Here is a 25,228-nt window from a genome sequence, read left to right on the forward strand (position 1 = left end):
ACACACAGCTAATGGTGCAATGCAGTGGCGTGCCGTGGGCCTGGGGCCTGGGCCTTCAGTGAGGTCCTACACAGTCCCACCCGAATTAATCCACCTCTCATTACATCATTATGATGCCATGGCTCTCTAGACACGATACAGTTAGACAGAGACGCAGTATAACCAGGCGTTACGTCACCTTGAAATTGACATTTCTCTTCAGAGAATTGCAGGGGAAGAGTACAATACAGTAGGCTACAGTTCAACTAATAGGCAAGAACATAGTCGAGTGCAACAGAGTTATATTAATATTCGTCTTCTATCCATTTCTGGTCCACAAACTTTTAGCTTTAAGTCCAACTTTTTTTTACAGTTTGTTCACTAAACAGCGCATTGTCACCCAGAGCAGTTTCACCGTGATGATGAAGATGAAAGTTGCTGTTTACCCAAACACATGACACAATTAATGAGTCTTTTCAATATGTCCCTATTGTTCTTCACCTTTTCATTCTGCAGCTCCGTTGCCCTGCGCGCTTGTTCGTTGATCTGTAGATCCGCTCCGTGTCCCCAAAAGTTTTCAAAGCACCGTTGCTTGTAGGTGCCGAGCCGTACTTTGGTGTCTCGTTGCTGCCTTGGTTAGACAACTCAAGTTTGCAAAGCCAGTGTGGCTCCCAACACCAAATCGATCACTTGCAACAGGCATTCCCAGCAGTCCGGGGAGCAGAGCTTCTCGGAGCCTGAGCCATCGGTAGCGCTCGTAGTTGGAACTTTGAAAGGGGCGAACGAACCCCTTCCCCGCCTGTGACGGGCTTTGTAGCGTCGGCGTCGGTCTTAAAGTTCGTTGAGAATGGCGTTATAATTATATCCTCGACCAAATCGATATCTTCTCCTCCTTCCGCCATTGTGGGTTGAACAAATAGCTTAGTAGTACGCAAATTATTTCGTTTATCAATTTCAGTTTCCTAGTTCTGAGGTTCTGCATATACCTGCCCATAGGACCCGCCTCTCAATATTGGTAATCCAATCAAAAGACGTGCAGCACTACGCCTGCTAGCTGGCTCCTGTGCCGGTTCCGGGGCCAGCTAGAAGGCCTACAGGAGCCAACTCTAAAGCTGATTGGTTGACACAAAATGTGCATTCCCATTAACTTTAAGCTACCAGCGCCCGCAATGTTGATTCTGAAGGCCTAAGGGCAGATGTTAGCCCCCTGGCAACACACGATGGCTGAATATGATTGGATAAAAGATCTAAGATAAAGACCAGCCCTCCAAATCTCAACCTGGCGCTGGCAGCAGCGCAACCAAGAGGAACGCTATGAAATTAAGAGAATGACTCTTACTCTGGGAAATAATTGAATACATATTTGTGGTAAAATATATTTAGAAAAAAATATATATTCTGATGATGTTTAGGCCAGCAGAGAAGGCCTTGCTGGCCCTGACGGCCCGCCACTGGTGCAATGGGAGAACACTTTTTGTGCGTTGACATTTAGGATACGAGGAGAGAATAAATCTTGAATGAACTTGTCTGGATTAACTAGAAACGACGCACTTTGTTCTGGGTGGAGCTGGCTGAAAGGGAGAAGTTAAACAGGGAGGGAGATGTGTGTGTGTGTGTGTGTGTGTGTGAGTGTGAGTGTGAGTGTGAGTGTGTGTGGGGGGTGGTGGTGGGGGGGGGGGGGGGAGTTTCTACCGAGCCATAATGTTATGGAACACTGGGAAATTGTTTCACGTGGAAACAAAACACGCACGTACACAGAACCGGCCACACCCACATCAACACCGGCAGTACACTCTGAAATAAACCCAACACACACACACACACACACACACACACACACACCGTCTCCATTTGATCTCGCCCCGGAGACACGGTTCTGTGGGGGAGCCTCCCCTGTCGGCCAATCATATTACACAACTGGTATTTTTGGGGAAGGGGAGTCCCGTCAGCTCGCCTGACAATGTTGTTGTGGTTTCCATGGTGACGGTGAGGGGAGGCCCGGAGACTTACGCAGCGATGCCTCTCCCACCGAGCTAAAAACATTTCAGATGTGTGCGTGCGTGCGTGTGTGTATGTGTATGTGTGTGTGTGTGTGTCAAAGGAAGGGCTGGGTGGTGAATGTTTCATTGTCCAGGCGAACCTAGGATAGTATGAACTCACATGGCCCTAGTCTGGCAGAGGATATTGAGTGTGTGTGTGTGTGTAAATTAATGCATTCATCCCGTATGCTTCTGTATTGTCGAAACAGGCATCTTTATCCACTCGGCCGAGGTTCACTGTGACCTTATTTCCTGTCGAAGCAGCCGAGGAATGATGTCATCCTCCGCCGACCCAAAGTCAACAACTGTACACTGCAGGGCCTCCCCCCCCCCCCTCCCTACCCCTCCCCCCCAGCACCATGAGTCTCTTCTTCAACAACTCCCTATGAATTCTTCTTCCCCCCCCCCCCAGTAAACTCCTCAGAGCGTTCCCCTCCCGCCGTCTCACACAGACGCTCATTCACTTGGCTTTCCCCGCCGCCTTCCTGTTATATTTCCCTTTTGGTCTCCACGCTTTTTTTATTCTACCCCCATTTCTCCCTCGTCCTTTCTGTCTAAAAAAAAAAAAAGAGGTCAAGAAGAGCCGGAAAGAGGACAACTCGTCCCTCAACAACAAGCTGAAAAAAGAAAATCTGCATTTATCGCCTGAACACTTGGATGAAAGCTGCGACTCACAGAAGAAAACGGTGGCGCTGTTGTTTTCAGATGAGAAAATAAGACAACTCTATGACTCTAAAAACTCATTACAGTTTCTAAACTTTTTTTTTTTTTAAAGCCAGAAGATGCTGCAAAAGGTAGAGTCTTTCTATTTAAGCTTGATCGGGCTCAGCAGGACCCAATTTAAGTGATTTGAAGTCGAATTGCGGCAACAAAAGAAAAATTCCACTCAACAGATGTGTGAGAAACCCCAAACTTTTCTTTTTTCTCTCCAGCACAGTCCTCCAGACTCAATGTATGGGCAGAGAGGGAGGTGAAGCTCCACCAAATACTTCACCAAATACCCTCCGGCGCTCTCCTCTCCTATAGCTAACACGTACCACGGCAGTTGGCGAATACACTCAGAGAACCAGCGGCGGGTTAATGAAGCCGTCAGAATGGCAGCCAGGGCGTGTACGCGTGTCTTTAAATCATGTCGCCATTTGGATGTAGTGGATGCAAAAACACACCGCTCAGATTCAGAGTGCGGGGAAATGTGATCTCAAGTGTCTCTCCTTATATCTGCCACAACAACATGTTTTAAAAAAGGGGTACGAGAAAGAGAGCCCGACTGCCACCGGAAGGTCGTTGACCTCGCGTAGCACTAACGGGTTTTAGTCGCCGCCGCCGCCGCATCTTCCCACACTCGCCGTTTCCGACCGTCGCGGCTTCGCCTCTCGATTTACGTCGGCTGGCTTCCTCGTATCCATGGAGATTAATGGGTCGGCTCTGACAGGTGCAAAAAGCCCCGACAGTATTAGTCTGTCAGCTGCAGAATCAACAATTATCACACACACACACACACACACACACACACGAGGATGCTGCCGCCTGAGGCCGGTGTCGACCCACAGGGCTCAGCAGAGCTTCCCCTAAAGCCATGACAATGCCACGGGAAGCACGGCGACACATCTCCAAGGTGCAGGGTAGAAGTGGCTGTGTATGAAAGTACAAGGCCATTGTCACACTTGTGTGTGTGTGTGTGTGTGTGAGAGAGAGGGGGGGGGGGCATGCCTTGTTTATAGGTTGATTGGCAGTTTAATGTGCGACTGAGGCAGGAGGCGGGGTTGGCACTGAGGGATATTAGCATAATTCCCAGAGTGCCTGAGGTATCGGTATTGGGTGTCGGAGAGCTATTCCCAAACTCAGCTGTGACCCACGGTAGCTGGGTCGACTTATCCTAAGGCCAACACACACACACACACACACACAGGATCCATATGAATAAACCTGTGTGCATACACACATGCATGGGCACATCATGTAAATGTGCACACGTACATAAACACATGTACACCTGGGGACAAGTGAGAAGCCTGGATGTGCACACATCAACAAATGTGCACATAATCACACACACTCACTCACACACACACACACACACACACACTCACACACACACACATAACCAGGTCCGTTTACACTGTGGCGACAGTGAGTCTGTTAGCGGGATGCCATAGTACAGAGGGGTGGACAGATTTAGATCTCCCTCACACCTCGCTCTGCCAGGGGTGGATGGGGGTTGGAGGGTAACGATACCGTTAACACTCCGTGTTATGCCCCCCACACACACACACCCTACCCCACCCCACTTTGCCCCCCCCCCTCCTCCTGCACTCCAATCAGCACCTCTCATTGGTTTTTTTCTCTGCCCTCTCCTACACGGCAACAACTGTTATTCACCTCTCCCAAAATAACACAGTGGCCAATCACAGGGCGGGAAGAGAAGTGGCGGTCAACGCAGAGCGACTCCCGGGTCTCCAGGTGAAGGAAGGACACGGAGGAGGTGAAAAAACACAAAGGGGGGCAGGGGGCGGATGCAGGAAAAAGGAAAGAGACATGCGAAGATGGTCATTAAAGCCTAGAGGAAGAGGAGCAGGGTATCAGAAAGGAGGCGGGACAGACAGACAGGCGTAATGATGTGTTCGGTTGCCGGCTGTTACCATGGTAACCTCATAGGTGGCCTACATATTGTCAGGGCATGAGGTTACACAGCTCAGTAAATAAACACACACACACAAATAAACAGCAGCGGGGGGGGGGGGGGAGAAATAACGCAAATTAGCATAGGAGAAGAGAAAGGAAAGGAAGCGAGGCGGTGACGACGTGACGCTCTCGGTGTTGATAGGGGCCGTTTGTCTGTCACGGTTAATTACCCAAATCACACATGAACACCCACATCAGAGACATGAGGGCCCGCCCCCCCGCCCCCTCCTTTCTCAGTTTATTCATGGTCCCACACACACACACACACACACACACACACACACACGCACATAAATTCACATCACAAAATAACAAGTTAGGAACCAGGAGAAAGGAAACAAGGAGCCGCTGAGGACACAATGAGCAGATTCAGAGCACCGGCCCCCTTCTTCTTGATTGTATTATCCCCCGTATCGGCTTCTTCATCGCAGCTAATGAACACTCTTCATCACGGCATCAAGCATCACCCCCGGGCTGTCGCCTCCACGTGTAATATGACACGTGTTGAAGCGAGAGAGGCTCATATCTTATCAGATTGTAAATTCTCAGCGCAACGCTGTCAATCACTCGGTCACAAGAGTTTCTCGGTCACTTCCCGTTTACTCATGGACGGATTAAGAAACCACGGGCCCCTGGGCCTGGACGTGTCAAGGCCCCCCCCCCCCCCACCCGAAAAAGAAAAAAAATGATTTGTAAAAAAAAAAATATATATATATACATATATATTTTTTTTTAAACATCGCTAACAAAACAGTCCGTATGGAACAACGATACCGGAGCTGAGCAGACAACATAACGCGAATTATATGACCATGACATGAATGACTTAAGCCTAGCATATACCGGCTATGGCGCATCGTGTCATATCATCATATCAATACAAAGTTAATAACAGCGACTTCACGCAGAGGCTCTGGCTTAGGGGCCCCCTGAGCTCATGGGCCCCTGGTGCCGGTAGGCTCGTTCGGTAATCCATCCCTCAGTAGGACTATTGGGGCCCTGTTACTGACATGAATGACTTAAGCCCAGCATATACCGGCATACGGCGCATCGTGTCATATCATCATATTCATATCAATACAATGTTAATAACAGCGACGTCACGCGCGGAGGCTCAGGCCCAGGGGCCCCCTGAGCTCATGGGCCCCTGGACCTGGGCCCGGTAGGCCCGTTGGTTAATCCATCCCTGCGTTTACTTCTGACACCACGGCAACAGTCACTTGCATATTTAGGTGATGCAGCCATTATGATGCATCATCAGTTTGCTCAACTTCCCGCACTAAACATACACATCTTTACATCTTTACTATGTGCAACTACCGAGAACATCAATAAGAAACAAAAGCTGCACGGCTTATGCAAATACCCTCCAATAATAAAAAGAAAAGAAATGAGACTTCAATGTTTATATGCCACCAGTGACATCGCCTTCAATAAAGATTCAGATGCAGCCGGGGGGAAAAAAGTGGGACGCAATAATGACTCACGAGGCACGAAGAATAGTATTTTCAGGTCTGTGACGTGAAATTCATTTCCCTTGAAAGACCCGACTGTTCACACTCAAACCCTCACAAGGTCGACAGCTTGTGTGAATGTTGAACTCGAGAACTGTGTTTTTGACTTACTCGGATCACCTCCGGCGTCTGCTGGATGATGATGGTGGAACCCGTGTCTCTCCCAGCGACGGGGTCGACGACAGCGTCTCTCGTGGCATCCGGGGGCGGAGCTTCGGGCTCAGACTCCGGCGGGGGTTCGGCTGCACGCGCGAAGGAATGCGGACTCGCGGGCTCCGACGGCGCCGCGGTGGCCGTCGCCTCGGTCTCACCCGTCGAGGCTTCTGCGGCGTCGTCGGTAGCCTCGGCGGCGGGCTCGGGCGTGGGCGTGGCCGTAGGTTTGGGGGCGGCTGTGGGGTTGGGTGTCGTGGCCTCGGGCGCCGCGTCTAATAGAGGCGTCGGTGCGAGCGATACCGCAGGTGTGTATGCCGAGGAGTGTTTTGGCGGGACAGCTGGGACGTGTGTGACTGTGGGAGCGGCGGGCGGGCTGGAGCTCACCGGAGGGGGCTCGGCCCTCCCGGTGGGGGCGGTGCTCACCGGAGGGGGCTCGGCCCTCCCGGTGATGGCCAGAGTGTCCTGCAGGAGCCTCATCACCTCCCGCTCTTTCCCACACTTCCTCTCCGCGCTCCCCGAGCTCCCCGCCCCGGTGTCCACCAGCTCCTGGGCAAAACTCTCGATGCTCTCGAGGATCCTCAGCAGCAGCGCCCCGTCCTCCTCCGCCCCCACCACCACCACGGCGTCACTATTCTCCCCATGGGGGAGGGGAGGAGGAAGAGTGGGACTCTTGGGAGTCCTGGTGGTGGTGGTGGTGGTGGTGGTGGTGGTGGTGGGGCCGTTCATGGCGAGGTGGGTGGACGGCTTCTGGAGCTGGAACCGGGCCGGTCGAGGTGGAGCGAGGTTCTCGCTGGACGCGAGTCCCTGGCCTCCGTCCCTCTTCCTGGTTTTGGCCGGAAGCGGCGGCTCGGCGGTTCTGGGGTGGCTCATACTCTGAGACAGATTCTCTAAGTCCATCAGCAGCTTGTCGATGTCGTCGTTCCTGTGCGAGACGGCTGAGGCGGAGGAGGAGGAGGATGAGGAGGAGGAAGGCCAAGCGGGACCGGAGCCGCCGCTGGCCGGCAAGGCGTTTGAAGAGCTCTGCGGCGTGTGTGTGTGTGACAGGTGTTGACCCAATGTGATCCCGTTTTGGTTCTGGGCCCCGCTTACCCCTCTAGTTGGAGTCGGGGTGTGTGTCTGTTGTTGCGAGACTTGTTCCGGCGTCTTCCCCACGTCTGCCTCCTCCTCCTCGATATAAAGAGCCTCCATGGGGGACGCCGGAGGAGCGTGTGTGCACAGCGGGGTCGGGGAGGCGCGAAGAGGGGAAGGAGAGGACGGAACAGACGGCGGAGAGAGTGCGTGCTGCGCGACGGAGGAGAGGTGCGGATGCTTCAGCCCATTTGTGAGCGGAGGGCCTCTGGACGGGGAACTTTGGACCGCTTTTGTATGGATGGAGTCCGATTTCAAAGAAGAAGAAAAAGAAGGAGAGGAGAGAGGAGGCGATGCAGAATGCGGCGCCGTCTTCGGGAGGGGAGGCGACATCACCACGTCCTCGTAGCGAGGAGGCTGCTCGTTGCCAAATATTGGAGAGTACGCCCCCTGCTGGATGGAGTGAAGCGTGTTGACCAGCTCGGCCAGATCGCCGTGCCCGCTGCCCGGCGCCCCCTGACCCCCCGGCACGCCGCCGCCGCCCAAACTTCCGATTCCCTCCAGCTCCAGAGGTAGCTTCTTCAAATAGGAGCCGAGTCGGGTCATCACGGCCCGGTAGACGCTGTCGGGGCCGGCGGCACCGTCGTCGGGCCCCCCGCCGGTCTTGTGTCTGATGCACTGCTTGATGATGTCGGTGCATTTCTTTAAGTCCTCGGAACACTTGAGCAGGATGTCGAGGCAGGCGCGGATATCCTCGCCGCCGGCACCCGCCTCCGCCCGCGTCTTCTCCAGCAAGCGGGCAATCAGGTTCTCCTCCCCGAGGGTGTTGCGGTACAGGGAGGCCATCGTGGTCAGGCTCTGGTCCAAAGCCCCGATGCCCGAGAGGCCGCCCGGTGATCCGCCGCCCAATCTAGCGATGGACGCCAAGGTAGCCAGGCTGCCCTTTAGCTTCGTCTCCTCCAGGCCGGTCACCTTCCCCGGCACGAACGGCGGCAGGTTCTCGTCGTTGGGCGGACCCGTGCCGTTCGTCATGCCGACGGCGGCGGCGGCTCCGTTGGCGGGGACGCCGGAGCTGAAGTGGCCGTAGATGATCTCCAGGTCGGTGGAGCGGCGGCTGAGGGAGTCGGGGCGGACCTTGCGACCTTTCCGGAAGGCCACGTGGCTGGAGGAGGAGAGGCGGAGCTTGTCGAAAGAAAACTCTTTGAGCTTCCCGCTGGCCAGGTTGATGGCTTCTTCGGTGATGTCCTTCAGACTGCCGGAGGAGCTCAGGTTCCCGGGCGCCGCTCCGCCGCTCGGGGCCTTTTTACCACGCCACGTGGGGCTGTCCTCCCCTTTGCCACAGCCGTCCACCCGCTCGACACCACCGTTATAAGTCGTGTCCACGGTGACCGTCACTTTGCCGTGGTTGTGCAGTTTTTGCGTGATCATGTTCTGGGAGTGCAGGAGCGAAGCGCCGGCGTCGGCGTACGCCGAGTCGGGTACGATGAACAGCTCGGAACAGGTGCCGCGGTGCGCCACGGTACAGTCCAGTCCCTGGGACAGCGCCCCACATGGCCCCGAGCAGTAGTGCACCGCGTGGGAGTGAGTGCGCCGGTCCACGACCACGCTGTTGTAGCAGCTGACGCTGCTCACCACGACGCGATAGGCTGCTGCCATGGTGACCGGTGTGCCTCAGGGCATAGAAAGGTGAAAATAACAATCGCAAAGTGGGGAAAAAAACTAAAACAATATCGCTTTACTCCCCCCCCCAAAAAAAGGATGGATTAAAAGTCCTTAATACTGAATCAGTTTGCTGAAAAAATGTGTCTTTTAACTGCATGGTGACCATCGTCACTAAAAGAGACGTCTTAAAACACTTATGTCCAAACTGGATATCCTTTAAAGAGCTTTAAAGTGTTCCACTCTGTCGCAGAGGAAGAAAGGAGGACGGATTCCTCGCCTGAGAGCTCTGGGCCTCTTAATAACAGCTGTACGGTCTCTCCTCTCGCTCCACAGGCCACCCTCTCCGTTTCCTCTCCAGCAGCAGCTCATTAGCTGCTAATGACATCTGTGGAGGACGGCGGCAGCGGAATATCCAGCTGGGGTGTCACCGACCCCTCCGGAGGGGGCCGCGTCCGAGGCCCGGCGAGGCCTCAACATCGCCGGCCGAGGCTCATCCCCCCCGAGCGTTGAGATGCGGGGAGAAAAAAAACACCCTTCTCTCTCTCTCTCTCTCTCTTGCTCCGTGGTTTCAGAACCGCCGGCCGACTCCGACACAGCTGCAGAAGAGCCGGGGACCGACCCCCCAGATGGACGACCGCCTCTTTTTCTTCTTTTTTTTAATCTCCGTCAGTCCCGCGCTCACTCTCGCCCCTTCCGCCTCCTGCTGTCAGCCATGTGTCAGAGGGCGTGAGTGTGTGTGTGTGTGTGTGTGTGTGTGTGTGTGTGTGTGTTTCTGACGGGAAGACACCACCTGCGAGACAGCAGAGAATGGAGGGAGGGAGGGGGGGAGGGAGGGAAAAGAAAAACAGAGGAAAAGAAAGTTAATCATCACGGAGGTTGACAGGAAGTGGATGTTTATGAATGCGAGCGCGTGCGAGTGTGTGCGCGTCACTCAGATATCAGCTGATAAGACATTCGATGAAGCTTAATCATCAACACACACACACACATAAACACATCCAGATCAACAGGAAGGAAGAGAGAAGGTGTTTCCCGGGTACAGAGACAAAGATGTGACTCCCCCTCTCGTCCCGGAGGAGCGACAAAGAGTTTCCTCTGACCTCGCTCACAGACCGCCACTCCACAAAGAGAGAGCCAGGTGTGGGTCGAGAAGGCGGAAACACCTGTTGCTCTCCGTCCGTCTTTTTGATTCATTTAACTTCCACTGCTTCAGAAGAAAACAAAAAAGAGCCGTTGCAAAATGTTGCTGCATGTCAAAATACCATTTTACATTAAATATCTCCGTGTAGTCCCATAATTACTGTAAATACACTAAATGTAATACACACCTCACTCAATCTGTATACTAGACAAACAAACTGTGTATTTATACAAACTGGCAGGTTATGTAAGGATTATTTTCCGTGCAAACTTGAATCAACAAGAGGATTTCTTTCTAAAGAAAAGAAAAAAACTAAATAATTGATATTTATAGGAATGTTTCAGATTTTTGGGGGGGGATTTCTATAAGGAGCGCCAACACATGCATCTGATGCTGGGCTTTGAGAATGACCAACGGGAGGAAAGCACTGAGTGTTCATGACGACGTGCAGATGAGAGCGCGTGTGGACGTGGGATCCATCCGTCGGTTCTCTGGGGAGTCGAGGAGCTGGAGGTTCCTGCTTTGAAAGGGTGAAAAAGAGAGGAGGAGCGGGAGGATGATTGGTGGGTTTGTGGGTCGGGGAGAGCGACTAGCAAGGTGGGGACGACGGGGCCTCGAGGCACCTGGAAAAACAACCATAAAAACTAGTTGTGTGGAAAGTCTCTCTCTCTCTCTCTCTCTCTCTCTCTCTCTCTCTCTCTCTCTCTCTCTCTCTCTCTCTCTCTCTCTCTCTCTCTCTCTCTCTCTCTCTCTCTCTCTCTCTCTCTCTCTCTCTCTCTCTCTCTCTCTCTCTCTCTCTGCACCAACACAACAGCTGGATGCTGCTGAATCAGAATCTCTTGAGCAGGAAATTACACTTCCTGGCAAGCTGCACTTGAAATCTGGACAGACAGTTAGAAATAGACTATTACGGGTGCGCAATCTCTCACACACACATACACAAACACACACACACACGCACACTCCTTCCTCTTTGCTGGACACACACACACACACACTCTCTAAATATATGTGTGCACATCTTAGTAAACCACAGCGAGCCTGCAAACAAACTCCGCTGGTGTTTATAACGCTGAGCCACCTCCACACACACACACACACACACACACACACACACACACACACACACTGTACACCCACTCGCTGCCGTCGTACAGAAACAAACAACACATATTCCTCAGATTTAAAGTGCACAGCGGAGGTTATTTATTATCTTTATGCGAGGGCACCTTATTAATGCATAATGCACTTTATTATGCTTAATGGTTCACTTCCTCCACTCCAACTTGCATTGCTCTAAAACAAGAGGAGGTAGGTTGTGTTCCCCCAAGGTTATTTGTGACAACCTTTTCCCCCTCTCTCTCTCTCTCTCTCTCTCTCTCCCTTTCCCTCCCTTCTTTCTCCTCCATCTAAAAAAAGTCTTCCGTTCGTCTGACCTTCACCAGGAAGCAATAAAGGCTTTTGTCACAACCTCCACTCCAGCCACCAAAAAACACGTGTGAGCATGCGTGTGTGTGTGTCCATGTGTGTTTATATGTGTGTGTGTGTGTGTGTGTGTAGGGGGTGGCCTCACAGGGGAAGTGAGTCTTTGTGAGGGCGGAGGCCCAAATAGGAACCCCAAACATAGCGCCGGGGGAGAGCGAGGACCGGTCTCTACTCGCCCTCTCTCTGTGTACACAAACACACACACACACACACACACACACAGCTCAATGCTACTGTGCTCACACAGAAAGGACACAAGGCACCGAGAGAGAGAGAGAGAGAGAGAGACACACTAGTGGCTTTGTGGGTATTGACTGCTGCCCCACAATGGGGAACAGCAGTCTTAACAAAAGAGGGATTACTGGGCTTTCCACAACATTACACACACACACACAAACACACACACACAAACACACACTCACTCACTCGGAAATGAATGCAATGTGCAGTTAGAAAAGCATTTAATCAATTGTTTCCCCGTCGAACTACTGCAGTTCTGACCCAATTCTCGGCCCCTTCCTGTAATCCATTTATGAATTATTTATTGACTGCCTGTTTGCCTACACACACACACACACACACACACACACACACACACACACACACACACACACACACACACACACACACACACACACACACATCAGCTGTGCACCAATCAGCCATCGGGCTGTCACTTTCTGGCAGAGCAACGCAGACGGACAGAAAGCTAGCAGGAGACGCTCCGTCCTCGTCCTCATGAGGCCACGCTGTCGTCAGGTAGACTGGGAGACACGAGGAGGAACATCTGTCAATCAAACCATTCAAAATGAGGAGAAGAACAAAACAATGTTCTTGACCGAAAGCTCTCCGGCACGAGAGAAACTCATCAACTGAGGCGAGGGGATTTAAACGGTTTTTAAAAAACCACAATCGCCCCCTTCCAGTCTTCCTCTTTCCTGAGTCTAATAAAGTGAAATATGTGTAGATGTTTAAAACACAGCAGGAGGTCCAGAGCTCACTGCACCAGATGCACCAGGACAGGAGTCTGAGGAGGAGGAGGAGGAGGAGGAGGAGGAGGAGGAGGAGGAGGAGGAGGAGAGCTTTGGAGGGCGGGATTGCAACAACAACAAAATCGAAAAAATTAAATGCCCCGCCAGCTCGTGTAGGAGAGCTACGGACCAGATGCCGGCGCACGAGCCAACATACAACAACACACAACAACACACAACAACAACCAGAGCATATCTGACACACACATGCATCAGGGTAAGGTGTCATAAACCAGAAAGTCTGTTTGTTCACAAACAGTAGAAAGCCTACAATTAATCACATCTTATATGAAAGGCAGAACTGTGTGTGTGTGTGTGTGTGTGTGTGTGTGTGTGTGTGTGTGTGTGTGTGTGTGTGTGGCAGAGACTTGGGGGTTCTCTTGTTACGTCTGCCAAACATATTGTCTGGATGAGACCCAGCACAAATCACTGCTCTCTGGAGACACGTTGCCACACACACACACACACACACACACACACACGCATGTTGTCTCTCTCACACACACACACACATACACACACACACACTGTCACACACACACGTCATCTTGTGGATGTCTTTGGGACCGAGATCTCTCGATCTCTTGTCCATCACCTCAGCCGTTCTCCTGCTTCACTCTCCACATCACACTCCCTCCTTTCTTCACCATCTCCTTCTCTCCTTCACCATCTCCTTTCCTCCTTCACTTCATCCTTTCCTCCTCCTCCTCCTCACGCTCCTACTTCACAGGCCGAGTGCTCCTCCACAGCTCTGCAATGCCAGTGCTGCACCAGCTGCTCCTCCAGCTCCACATGAGGAACAACACAACAACAAGGACACAGACACACACACACACACACACACACATGTACATCCCCCGTAGAGAAGGTGTTTAGGGCAAAGAGGATGTTGTTGTGCTCCTGAGCCGATGAAGTAACAGTGACTCACGTCTTTTCTTCTCCTTAAATGTTTCCTGGTGAAAAAAGCATGGCCTTGTAAGGCTAACACACACACACACACACACACACAGTCACGCACACACATACATACTGCTTTTCTGGATGCCACAAATAAGCAACGCTGTCGGCCACATGACATAATGATGATGGAAGCTGGCATCTGCAACAACAAAAAATCAAAACATGCAGTACGCACACACACATGCACAATCATATTTGTGCAAGCAAACACACAAATGGCAAAGATAACACACATGCACGGATGCAGATACAAAGATACACAATCGTACACACCTCAGTGCTACACTGATACAGACACAAGTCAAGCATAAGCACACACCTACACACAAACTAAAATATACACCTACACACTTTCCCTATCACACAAACTAACACACACACACACTCATCCTGCCTTGCCTGGACCTCTGCATTGTTGAGACTTTAAACAAAATAAAATAAAAGCACATTTGGGGTGACGTGGTGCCTCGGGCTGCGCTCCGTTGGTACACAACGTGACGACAACACCGACGTCACCGACAGGCGCGCTGCAGGAGACAAAGACACACACACACACACACACACACTCGAATCCAACGCGATGAGACAGCTGAGCTGCATGATTCAGCCAGTCAACACTCGCTTTCTGCTTCCACCACAACGCAGATCTAGAATCACACTCCTAGAACACCGACAGACTCACAAAAAGATATATGTATTTTTTTCACCCACAATGCAACTTGGCCAACGGGTCATTAAATCATATTTGCATATGTGAAGAACACACTCAGCCGGCTGTAAAACAAAACCTAATGTGTTTAACAGCAGAAGAGTGTGCTCGTGGAAAGATTCATCAGAGGGACCAAAATAGCTAATAACATAACTTATAACGAGGCGGTGAGTGTTTCAGGCGGTGAAGGAGACCGAGTCTAGACCGCGCGGAGCCAGAACCAGACCGGGTCCACTGCTGCTCGGCGCTGAAGGGCTGGTCCTAAAAAACGCTTCTGGACGCGGACGTTCCCCAGATACACGAAGAGACATCATTCTAACACACACACACACACACACACACACCCGTATGGGCTTCGGACTGAGGACCGAGTAAATTCACATTGGAAGTGAGGACCACTCTTTCTGCTATATTTAAAAATAAACTAATGTTGAATTTTAGCACAAGGACACGCAAACACACACACACACACAGTGGTGGATAAAAGGAAAAGGACAAATTCCACAAAGTAAAAAAAAAAAACTATGATAATCCATCATATTTTATACCCTAATCAAAGGTTGTGAAGCTACTAGGTACTATATCTGTTAAATATGTGAAGAGGAGTAAGAGGTAGAATATCAAGTTTAAAAGATGGAAGGATAAAGTGGCATAAAATACAAAAATAATTATGTAAATTAGACGTAAAGTAAGTTAAAATTGAATTTGAGTTCTTTTGTTGTTTTTGTTTCGTTTTGGGGGTATATATGTGGGTTTTTAAATGTATGTATGTATGGGTGTGCATGTGTATGTATGTATATATATATACAGGACTGTCTCAGAAAATTAGAATATTGTGATGAAGTTCTTTATTTTCTGTAATGCAATTAAAAAAACAAAAATGTCATGCATTCTGGATTCATTACAAATCAACTGAAATATTGCAAGCCTTTTATTCTGATTTATTGCTGATTATGGCTTACAGCTTAAGAAAACTCAAATATCCTATCTCTAAATATTAGAATATCATGAAAAAGTATACTAGTAGTGTATTAAACAAATCACTTGAATTGTCTAATTAACTCGAAACACCTGCAAGGGTTTCCTGAGCCTTGACAAACACTCAGCTGTTATAAATCTTTTTTTTGACTTGGTCTGAGGAAATATTAAAATTTTATGAGATAGGATTTTAGAGTTTTCTTAAGCTGTAAGCCATAATCAGCAATATTAAAAGAATAAAAGGCTTGCAATATTTCAGTTGATTTGTAATGAATCCAGAATGCATGACATTTTTGTTTTTTTAATTGCATTACAGAAAATAAAGAACTTTATCACAATATTCTAATTTTCTGAGACAGTCCTGTATGTGTGTATATACATGTATATATATTATTGTGTACTGTTTTGTGTGTGCATGTATATATATATGTGTATTTATATGTGTGTATATGTATGTGTGTATGTATGCATGTATAGGTGTATATATATATTTTTGTATCCGTTTTATGTTAATATGCCTAAACGAATACAATTAATAATAATGATTTATATATGTAACCGTCTTGAAGAAGTCACGGTTTACGTCTCTCTGGAAATGTCGTCCGCACGTCTAAAAGTAGCCTCTTAAAAAGACGCCTCATCCGTGACGCGCAGTATATATACAGTGTCACGGGAAGACGTATGAAGAGAAATGTCTCTCTCTCTCTCTCTCTCTCTCGGTTCTCTGAAGACGTCCAAACATAGCGGCTTTTTTTTTTTTATGTACAATGTTTACAATAAAAGAAAGTCGAGATCTCCAGAATTTAAGAGAAATCCATATAAGAGCATGTTTAGACTGGAGAGCCGAAGCTAGACTAACTAGTCTGAGAGCTGTGCATGTGTGTGTTTGTGTGTGTGTGTGTGTGCGTTGACACTGCTGTCCCTGTCCATCAGAGGGTCATATGAGGAGCAGATTAGGGTTTCTAACCGCAAACCCCTGTCGCCAGGCAGAAGGTGAGGAGAGTCATCGTGTTCCGAAACCTCCACTGACTCACCGCTTCTTATCTCGCCACCGTGCAAGAAGACACACACACACACACACACACACACAAAACCACATCTAAATCAGGACTTTGTGGTCCAGCCTGTGTCACGTGTTCTTCGTCCCTCCTGCAGCCCTCGACATCTCAACCAATCACGTCGCTCTGAGCCAGAGCGCGAGAATGCCATCCTCCAAATTAGGGCTGCTACTAAATGCTGATTTAAATATTTTAAATACTGATTATTTTTCAAATTAAGCGATTAAGAGTTTACAATGTAAAAGTTAGTAAAAAAGAAAAAGAAGAAAAAAATGAATAATTTTTTATATTTATGGATCTACAATTAAAAACATCAGTACAAACTAAACCATAAATCCAAAAACAAAGGAAAACCAGATTGATAGCTTAACTTCCTGTCACCTTATTCCACCATAAAACCATGAAACATCCTTCTTATAGTCGTCTGCCTCGTCTTTAAAGCTGCTCCCCAGTTCATAGATATTCAATGAAAGCCAAAATCCTCACATGTGACAACATGTAACTGAGGAATGTTTGGTGCTTTTCTCTTCACACCCTAAGATAAAATAATACTTACATTCATAATTAACAATCAGATTAATTATCTGATTAATAATATTTACATTTTCTGACCCTCAGGCGGACCCTGCCCTCTAACCAGGATGAAGTGTGCCGGTATTGCAAAATCCTAAAATCCACCCAACAGATAATCTAAGTGTAAGTGGTTCTCATCTGACCTCTGGGACCCCGACTCTTGTTGCACTTCCCCTCAAAGTGGACTGTTCCTGTCACGCCTCGTGGGGCTTCAACTCTTTACTCAAAACCAGTTTTTAAAATGTACTTTTGACTCTACTTTATTTACAGGACCCAGCTATGGCGGCCTGTGGGACCAGCTGTCACTTAGGGGGGCATTTACAACCCGACATACATACAAGACCATTAAACTGGACTCCACCTAACCTCCTACTCAACCCCCCCCCACACACACACAAACACACACACACACACACACAAACACCAATTAAATGTGTGGCTCCACACAACCTCAACTGAAGGACAATTAGTGGGGACCACAATCAAATCACAGCTTCAAGATTTTGATTGACATTAAAAAGGGCTTGTGGGAAAGTAAGACTTTAAAAAAAGTAACTGTACTGCTTAGCTAAGCCTATAAATATATATGTAAAGCACAATCACACCCACACACACACACACACTAACACACACACACTCGCGCCACATCCGCTGTTGCCGTGTTATTTTCTTCCCCAGTGTTTAGAGCCTATTCCTGGACTCGTGTTTGGTCATGTGACCCCCGAGCCGCCGCTCCGTCCGGGGTCTGAATGCGTGCAAACGACCACGAGCGTCAGCGTCTCCCGAGTGCGTCACACACAACCTGATCCACAGAGACGGGGGGGGGGGGAGGGGTTCGCCACAAGACTCCACCAAAAATCTTCTCTCTTGACCTTTTCCAGGGGTTTTTTTGCCTCCCAATGCACTCAAAGTGTCTCTTGTTTTCTTCTCCAATGCCCTCTCCCTTTCCTCTAATCCTCCATCTCTCAAAATCAACCCCTCTTCATCACGAATGAATCCACGTCGTCCCTCTCCGGACCCCCGAAAGACACAAAATACCACCGGTATCTTTTTGTGTGCTCATGTTTATTCCCCCGGTGCTTTCTGCTGGACATGTTTTTTTTCCTCCTCCGTCTGTGCGAGACATCAACGGGGTGTGTTTCCTTCACTCCTCCATAAGCCCCTCGCTGTGTGTGTGTGTGTGTGTGCATCCAGTCTGCGGCTTTAGGTTCGAGACTTTCCTAACGAGAAGCAGCCGGCTGCCGTGCGTCCGCGGCTGGGCGTGCATGCATTCAAAAGACGTGCAGAAGAACATTCAAACACGAAGAGAGAGACTTTTACAACTGGAATACGTCTTTGAAGTGTGTGTACAACATCTGTAACGTACATCATGTATTCATTTATACATATACATAAATAAATGAAACACAGCAACACCTACTTCTACAAAGGAGAGGCAGTTAACTCCTACAGCTGTTTTGTTATCGCCTCTGATGCTATATCGTGACTTTCTGTTGACACAGTTCACTCTTCTGATTGGACAGTTTCTCATGAATCAATTTCACTTCATAGTAAAAGCTTTAGAAAGTATTAACGCAACAAGGTTTAGGAAATCACTTGTGTTTAGGAAATAGCTTGGGTTAAGAACCCAGTGCAGGTGAGGACAAGGAAGGGAGGAAGATGAAAAGAAGAAAAGCTTGCACTGCTTTAATGAAAAGGAAGCATTGGTTGAAAGAGAAGGAGAGAGAAGGTAGGGCCGCCAAAGTAAAGACAGCCGTGAACAAAAGGTAAGGAGACGGCAGAATGAAACACGATGAAGTGGCAAAGAACTAAAGAAATGAGCGTCACGTGACATCATGAAGAACCTTGTTAGTCCCACAAGGTCATGAAACTGGGTTTGGTCTCATCAAAGATACAACATAAAAAAATAAAAAAAGTAAACATAAGAAATAAAGGAGAGTGTTTTCTCTGGCTTCCAAATATAGCTGCAGGCTGTGTGTGTGCGTGTGCATGTGTGTGTGTGTGTGTGTGCACATCTGTTTATAATATAGCAACAAAAAATATGGCACAAAAGCAAAGATTTACTACACAAGCCGAGTCAAGCACGGCTTATTAAACTCCAGTGATGTCAAACCAGGTCTTCACATAGAGCTGTGGACCTGCTGAACACACACACACACGTGTGCACAAATACACGCACACACACGCAGTTTCCTGACAGGCAGCCCGGCTTTGTAGGCCAAAGCTGACAAAGAAGAACGAACGTGGTGATCTCATGTGAGACTGTAGCCTGTATATAAGGAAAGTATATCGCCTGGGGCAACATGTATATATATCTCACACACACACACCTGGAGGCTGAGGAAAAAAATAACAAGACCGTTGGTTATAGGCCAGCATGTCAAGAGTAAAAAGACAATGGCCCACACACACACACACACACACACACACACACACACACACACACACACACACACACACACACACACACACACACACACACACACACACACACACACACACACACACACACACACACACACACACACACACACACACACACACACAGGTTTAGAAAAGAGCATTCCCTCATCATAACATCATAGCAGCAGTTCAAAGGCAGAGTGGGAGAACTGTGCTGTTACTGTGGCTCTCACCATCACACCGGAGACTGGCACAATGTATCGGACACACAAACACACACACACACACCACTATGTAAATTACAGACCATCACACACTTCAAAATGATAAATAGTTCTAGTTACAATAAGACATGAAAACAAGCTCACGCTCAAACACAAAGTCTCAAAAGGGGAGCGTGGAGCTTTCTTAACATTTGCATTTCTCTGAGCGTCCAATGGGAGCTCCAGCCCTCAGAGGACGTCCGTGATGCTCATCGAGCCGTGACTCGGCGTCTGCATGCGAGCATAACGTCATGTTTTTAAGCTCAGAGGTACTCGGTGGCGTTCAGTGCTTTATGACCTTCACGCTTTTTGGATTACACGCAGTAAGATAAGGTAATGTCACTGATGTAAATTAGTTTAATTTTTTTAACCGCACTAAAGGTTCTGTCCATAGGCCGCTGTGGTTTCAGCCATTGTTGTCGGAGGATGAATCCTGATGGTGTTAACGATTGTCTGACCTTTGACCTCTTTAGGGCCACACAGGGGTCAGATCGTCTGTAGAGAAGCAAATCTCAAAAGTTATCAGGATAAAATCTCCCATCTGATACATTTAGAAATGCAATTTATGAACAAAAATACTGGAGGGAGAGTGTGACATCATAAATCTCCTGGAGGAGAGCAGAGGGGTGAACCTGATGGGCTTCATCATCATCATCATCATCACTACAGGGAGTCCATATGAAGAATGAGATGCTGAGCAGCGTGAGGCTGTGGAAGGCGGGTCAGAGGGAGGCCAACTGCCTTGTTAGCCCTGCCTTATCGGGAGTGGTGCAACACACACACACACACACACACAGACAGAGACACACACACACCGACAGACACACACACACACACACCGACAGACAGAGACACACACACACCGACAGACAGACAGAGACACACACACACACACACCGACAGACAGACACACACACACACACACACACCGACAGACAGAGACACACACACACCGACAGACAGAGACACACACACACACACCGACAGACAGAGACACACACACACCGACAGACACACACACACACACAGACCGACGGAGACACACACACACAGACAGACGGACGACGGACACACACACACACACAGACAGAGACACACACACACACACACCGACAGACAGAGACACACACACACCGACAGACACACACACACACCGACAGACAGAGACACACACACACCGACAGACAGACACACACACACACACACCGACAGACAGAGACACACACACACCGACAGACAGACAGAGACACACACACACACACACCGACAGACAGACACACACACACACACACCGACAGACAGAGACAGACACACACACACACCGACAGACAGAGACACACACACACACACACCGACAGACAGAGACACACACACACACACCGACAGACAGAGACACACACACACACACCGACAGACAGACAGACAGACACACACTTATAATAAGCAGCAACAAACCCCATGTCAAGTCCTCGTCGGCCTCAAGTCCCTCATGCATTTGGTATGACGGCGCGCCGCGTGCTGCTGGGATGTGTCATTGGCTCACACCTCACTGTGAGTGTGAGTGTGTATGTGTGCGTCTGTGTGTGTGCATTACCATAAAAGTTGAGGTGGGAGTAAATGCTATCACGTTAAGTTGGCGTGGGAATGTCTTTCTTCTTGCCATTAACTGCTGATAAATACTATAAATGTAAGTGTGTGTGTGTGTGTGTGTGTTCATATAACATGAGCAGGCGGTGCGCAGTATGATTTTCCAGTCGGAGTTACTGAGCTCCTGGCAGACAGAGACGGCAGACACACAGTCATCCCGCCGGGACACTGCCAAGCCTTCCATGTCCCCGCCTCACATCTGCATGCCGTTACACACACGTATGCAAACACACACACACACACAAATATGCATTCAATCACAAACACAAAACACCTACACTTGCCCAGTTGGGTGAGGTTTTGTAACTCCCACACACGTCATCGTGGAGCGAGCAGACAGTGCTGGCCGAAGAGAGAGAGAGAGAGAGAGAGAGAGAGCCTTTGCAGACTATTCATGGCTGCATGAAGTCATCCATGAATGCATGAGTTATTACTTCTAGAAGAAGTGTGGTGTAAAAAAGGCCGTCAATCAGACGGAGGGAGAATGTTCTCAGTCCCGTTTTACAGATGAAACGGGTTCCGTCAACACTGAGATACAAGAATATAAACAATAATAAAGAATTAAAATCTATTTTTAACCAGGAAAAAAGCCTTAGTTACTTTATTAAATAGTTTATGTGCCAATTCTTTCAAGTGTTCCTTTTCTAAATCAACAATCTCAAAGTGTATTTTCCCACCACTGGAAAATGCACGCACACACACACACACACACACACACACACACACACACACACACACACACACACACACACACACACACACACACACACACACACACACACACACACACACACACACACACGCGTGTGATCCCTCAGGATTTGGCTGCTCCAGCAGAAGTGATAGTGTGACTGTGTTGGCCTTTGAAGTCAGGAGTCAGTCAACCTCAGGGAAACTGGCTTCATCATCATCTGCAACACTCAGTCAGCAAATAAAGAACAGCTTCCCCCAAAAAAGAAGGGGAAAGGGGCCTCATTATGAGGTCGAGAGAGAGAGAGAGAGAGAGGAGCTTTGAGTTCTAATGATCTTATTCCAAAAGCCCATTTGTGTCGAGTTAAACCCTTGTGTTGCCTTAGGGTCATTTTGACCCGAATCAATATTACACCCTCCCCCCGCCTGTGGGTCATTTTGACCCGATTCAATGTTTCACCCTCCTGTTACCTTTATATTTACTAACATATTTTACCCTTTGGGTTCAATTTGACGCCAGCAATTAAAACCTCCAGAAAATTATTAGAATTAATATTGTTTTCCAAGTTTAAGTGTGAGGCACTTTATGTTTGTTTGTTGACTACCGAAAGAACACCGACATTAAACATTGAATCGGGTCAAATTAATCCTAAGGCGGGGGGAGGGTGTAATATTGATTCGGGTCAAAATGACCCTAAGGCAACACAAGGGTTAAGTCCAAAGTTTGTTTCATCTTTTCGGGAAATACTTCTTGCTCATTTCAAAAGGCATCAGTCGTCCCCGTCTGCTCGACTCTCTCACACACCGTTTGGGATTAAGACTCCGGGTTCTAGCAGAGACTTACAAAAAGAAGAAGAGTGGATTTGAGGAAGTCCATCATACTTAGAAACAGACAGAACGAGAAGGAAGGAGACGTTCCCTCACAGCTGCTCACGTCCACACATGTTCACTCAAGAAGAAGAAACACGAGAGAGAGAGAGAGAGAGAGAGAGATAGAGATAGAGAGAGAGGGGTGTTTCTTTACCTTAAATGGTTGACTCCATTCTTTTATCCCCAAAATGTGACAAAAATCTCATCCTGACAAAAAAGGCGTATTTTAGATTCTTGCGACATGGCAGTCAGACAGCGTGATGGCGGTATAAATATATATATATAAATCTAAATATGTACGTATATAAGAAAAGGTTTTATATATAAATATAAAAATCAAAATTTATATATAGATACAAATATATAAATACTTTACTGGCAGGTGTGAGGATATATATATAAATATATTTATATAAATATATACATATAAAAAATATACATATATAAATATGAAATATATACATATGTAAATATATATATATATATATATGTCCTGACGCCTGGTGGTAAAGTAGCGCCTACATTCCCCTGATTCAGCCTTTATGATGGATACTTTAGGTTCCTCCTCTCGCTGTCACCAGAGGGGGAATCAGAACACTCCTGAGTCCTGACCTCACCTCCTTAGCCCTCTTTACCCCCCCCCCCCCCCCCTTGCATGCCAGAAAAAGTGCCACCGGATCCTTGTATCTTTTCAGGATGCACCTGGACGAAATGGAAACGGGACGGGATCGCTGCATCGTGTCTGTGTGTATGTGTATGTGTATGTGTATGTGTGTGTGTGTGTGTGCGCGTGTAGTGGTTTTCATCATTTAACTGGAAAAGAAAGTGTGTGTTATTGTAAAAATACCAGTTAAAAAGAAAATATTACAGTCTTTTTCCATTCAGTGTATATCTATGGTTGCCAACATCGGGTCTCGACCCCCACAGGTGGTCATGAGATCATCAACGGGATAAGAAAGGAGAGGAATCAAGGAAACAAGGAATGTAAACACACACACACAGACACACAGACACACAGACACACAATATACTGATTCTCAGGCAGGAACTTTACTCCTTGAATGCGAGTGAGTGTGTGTGCATGTGTGTGTGCATTTTATGTTTTAGCCCTAAAACTGTGGAAGAGACTTTCTTATCAACAAAACAACAACAACACGGTCCCAGCCCGGGTCCCCGAGGAGCCGAGCGCTCCGGTTCCCATGAGCGCTCGGCCCCCGGTCTAACTTCTATTGTGAAAAATCAACACAATGTTGCTACAAATAAACCAGTAAAAAAAAAAAAAAATCAACAACTACTTTAATCACAACGTTACCACAATGACACGACAGTATAATGACACACACGCGGGCCACATCAATGTCGTCGACGTGAAGTCGGACCCGTCACTTGGAAACAAAGCCTTTAATCCAGAAGCAATCAGAAAGCGCCGCTCGGGGTTCTCCTCTCATCGGAGCTAAACGCAGCTCCTAGTTTGTTGACACGCTGTAATCTGCTTTGCTCAGTTATAAGCAGCGTGTAAAACCCCAACCGGCGGGTAGATTGAGTTACTGTGTGAACTAAAAATGAAATGAACGCCCTTCAAAATAAAGTGTGTTTGCGATCAGCGTAATAAAGAGAGAAAACCAACATGACAGTTTGTCACAGCCGAATGAGATCCACGCCTCCCCGGGCTGATCAGGTATCAGATATGTATCACCGTATAATAAAGAAGAACACATGGACTTATACAGCAGCAGAAAAATACTAATTCATCGTAAAGCACCGACGCTATTTAGCAAAAGCTTGTTATGCAGAGCAGGTTTTAATCGTGCGTTTCCATCTCCATGGTCAATAGAATCCGGTTCAGCCGCTCAGGCTCAGTCGAGCTTCGAGTGCCTGTAATCGCCCTGACCTCACGGCCCCGTGCAGAACGACGACGAAGCTTCGTGCTTCAAGGCGTCGGGTTATTAACGAAAAATAAGAAGAGGGTGAAAAAGGATACGATGCATTTTGAATAAAACGCTCAGGGTTTTGTTCTGTGGACGGAGGGAAAGACACACGGGCCTCCGTCTACAAAAATCCCCTTTTCTCTGTCCCCCGACTGCTCGACTGCTCACCTCACGGATGAGAAGAGCTCCAGTGATATCAAACTACCGCATATAAGCTCTCCCAGGCCTGGGGCGCTGACACACACACACACACACACACACACAAACACTAATATCATCGCACTGGACTCCAGACTCTACTGTATATGGACAAATATTCTGATCACACAAACACACACACACACACAGACACACACACACAAAACGAGCCATTCAGTCTGGATCAGACGGGGACT

The 25,228-nt window shown here is 48.3% G+C and overlaps 1 protein-coding gene across 2 annotated transcripts in view; it reads right to left on the reverse strand.

Annotated features, from left to right (window-relative positions):
* The window catches only part of ppp2r3a (protein phosphatase 2, regulatory subunit B'', alpha), a 51,888-nt gene that overhangs the window by 18,066 nt on the left and 8,594 nt on the right, over positions 1–25,228 (reverse strand). The window contains exons 1-2 of one of the 2 annotated variants that reach the window (XM_056425672.1): positions 21,154–21,208; positions 6,326–9,887 (exon numbers count right to left, since the gene is read on the reverse strand). In XM_056425672.1, the coding sequence (XP_056281647.1) occupies positions 6,326–9,091 (2,766 nt within the window). In that variant the 5' untranslated portion in view covers positions 9,092–9,887; positions 21,154–21,208. Of the gene's footprint in view, positions 1–6,325; positions 9,888–21,153; positions 21,209–25,228 lie in introns of those variants that run through there. The other variant, XM_056425671.1, reaches the window with a different exon arrangement.

The sequence above is a fragment of the Pseudoliparis swirei genome, chromosome 11 (assembly GCF_029220125.1).
Source record: "Pseudoliparis swirei isolate HS2019 ecotype Mariana Trench chromosome 11, NWPU_hadal_v1, whole genome shotgun sequence".
Classification (NCBI taxonomy): Eukaryota; Metazoa; Chordata; class Actinopteri; order Perciformes; family Liparidae; genus Pseudoliparis; species Pseudoliparis swirei.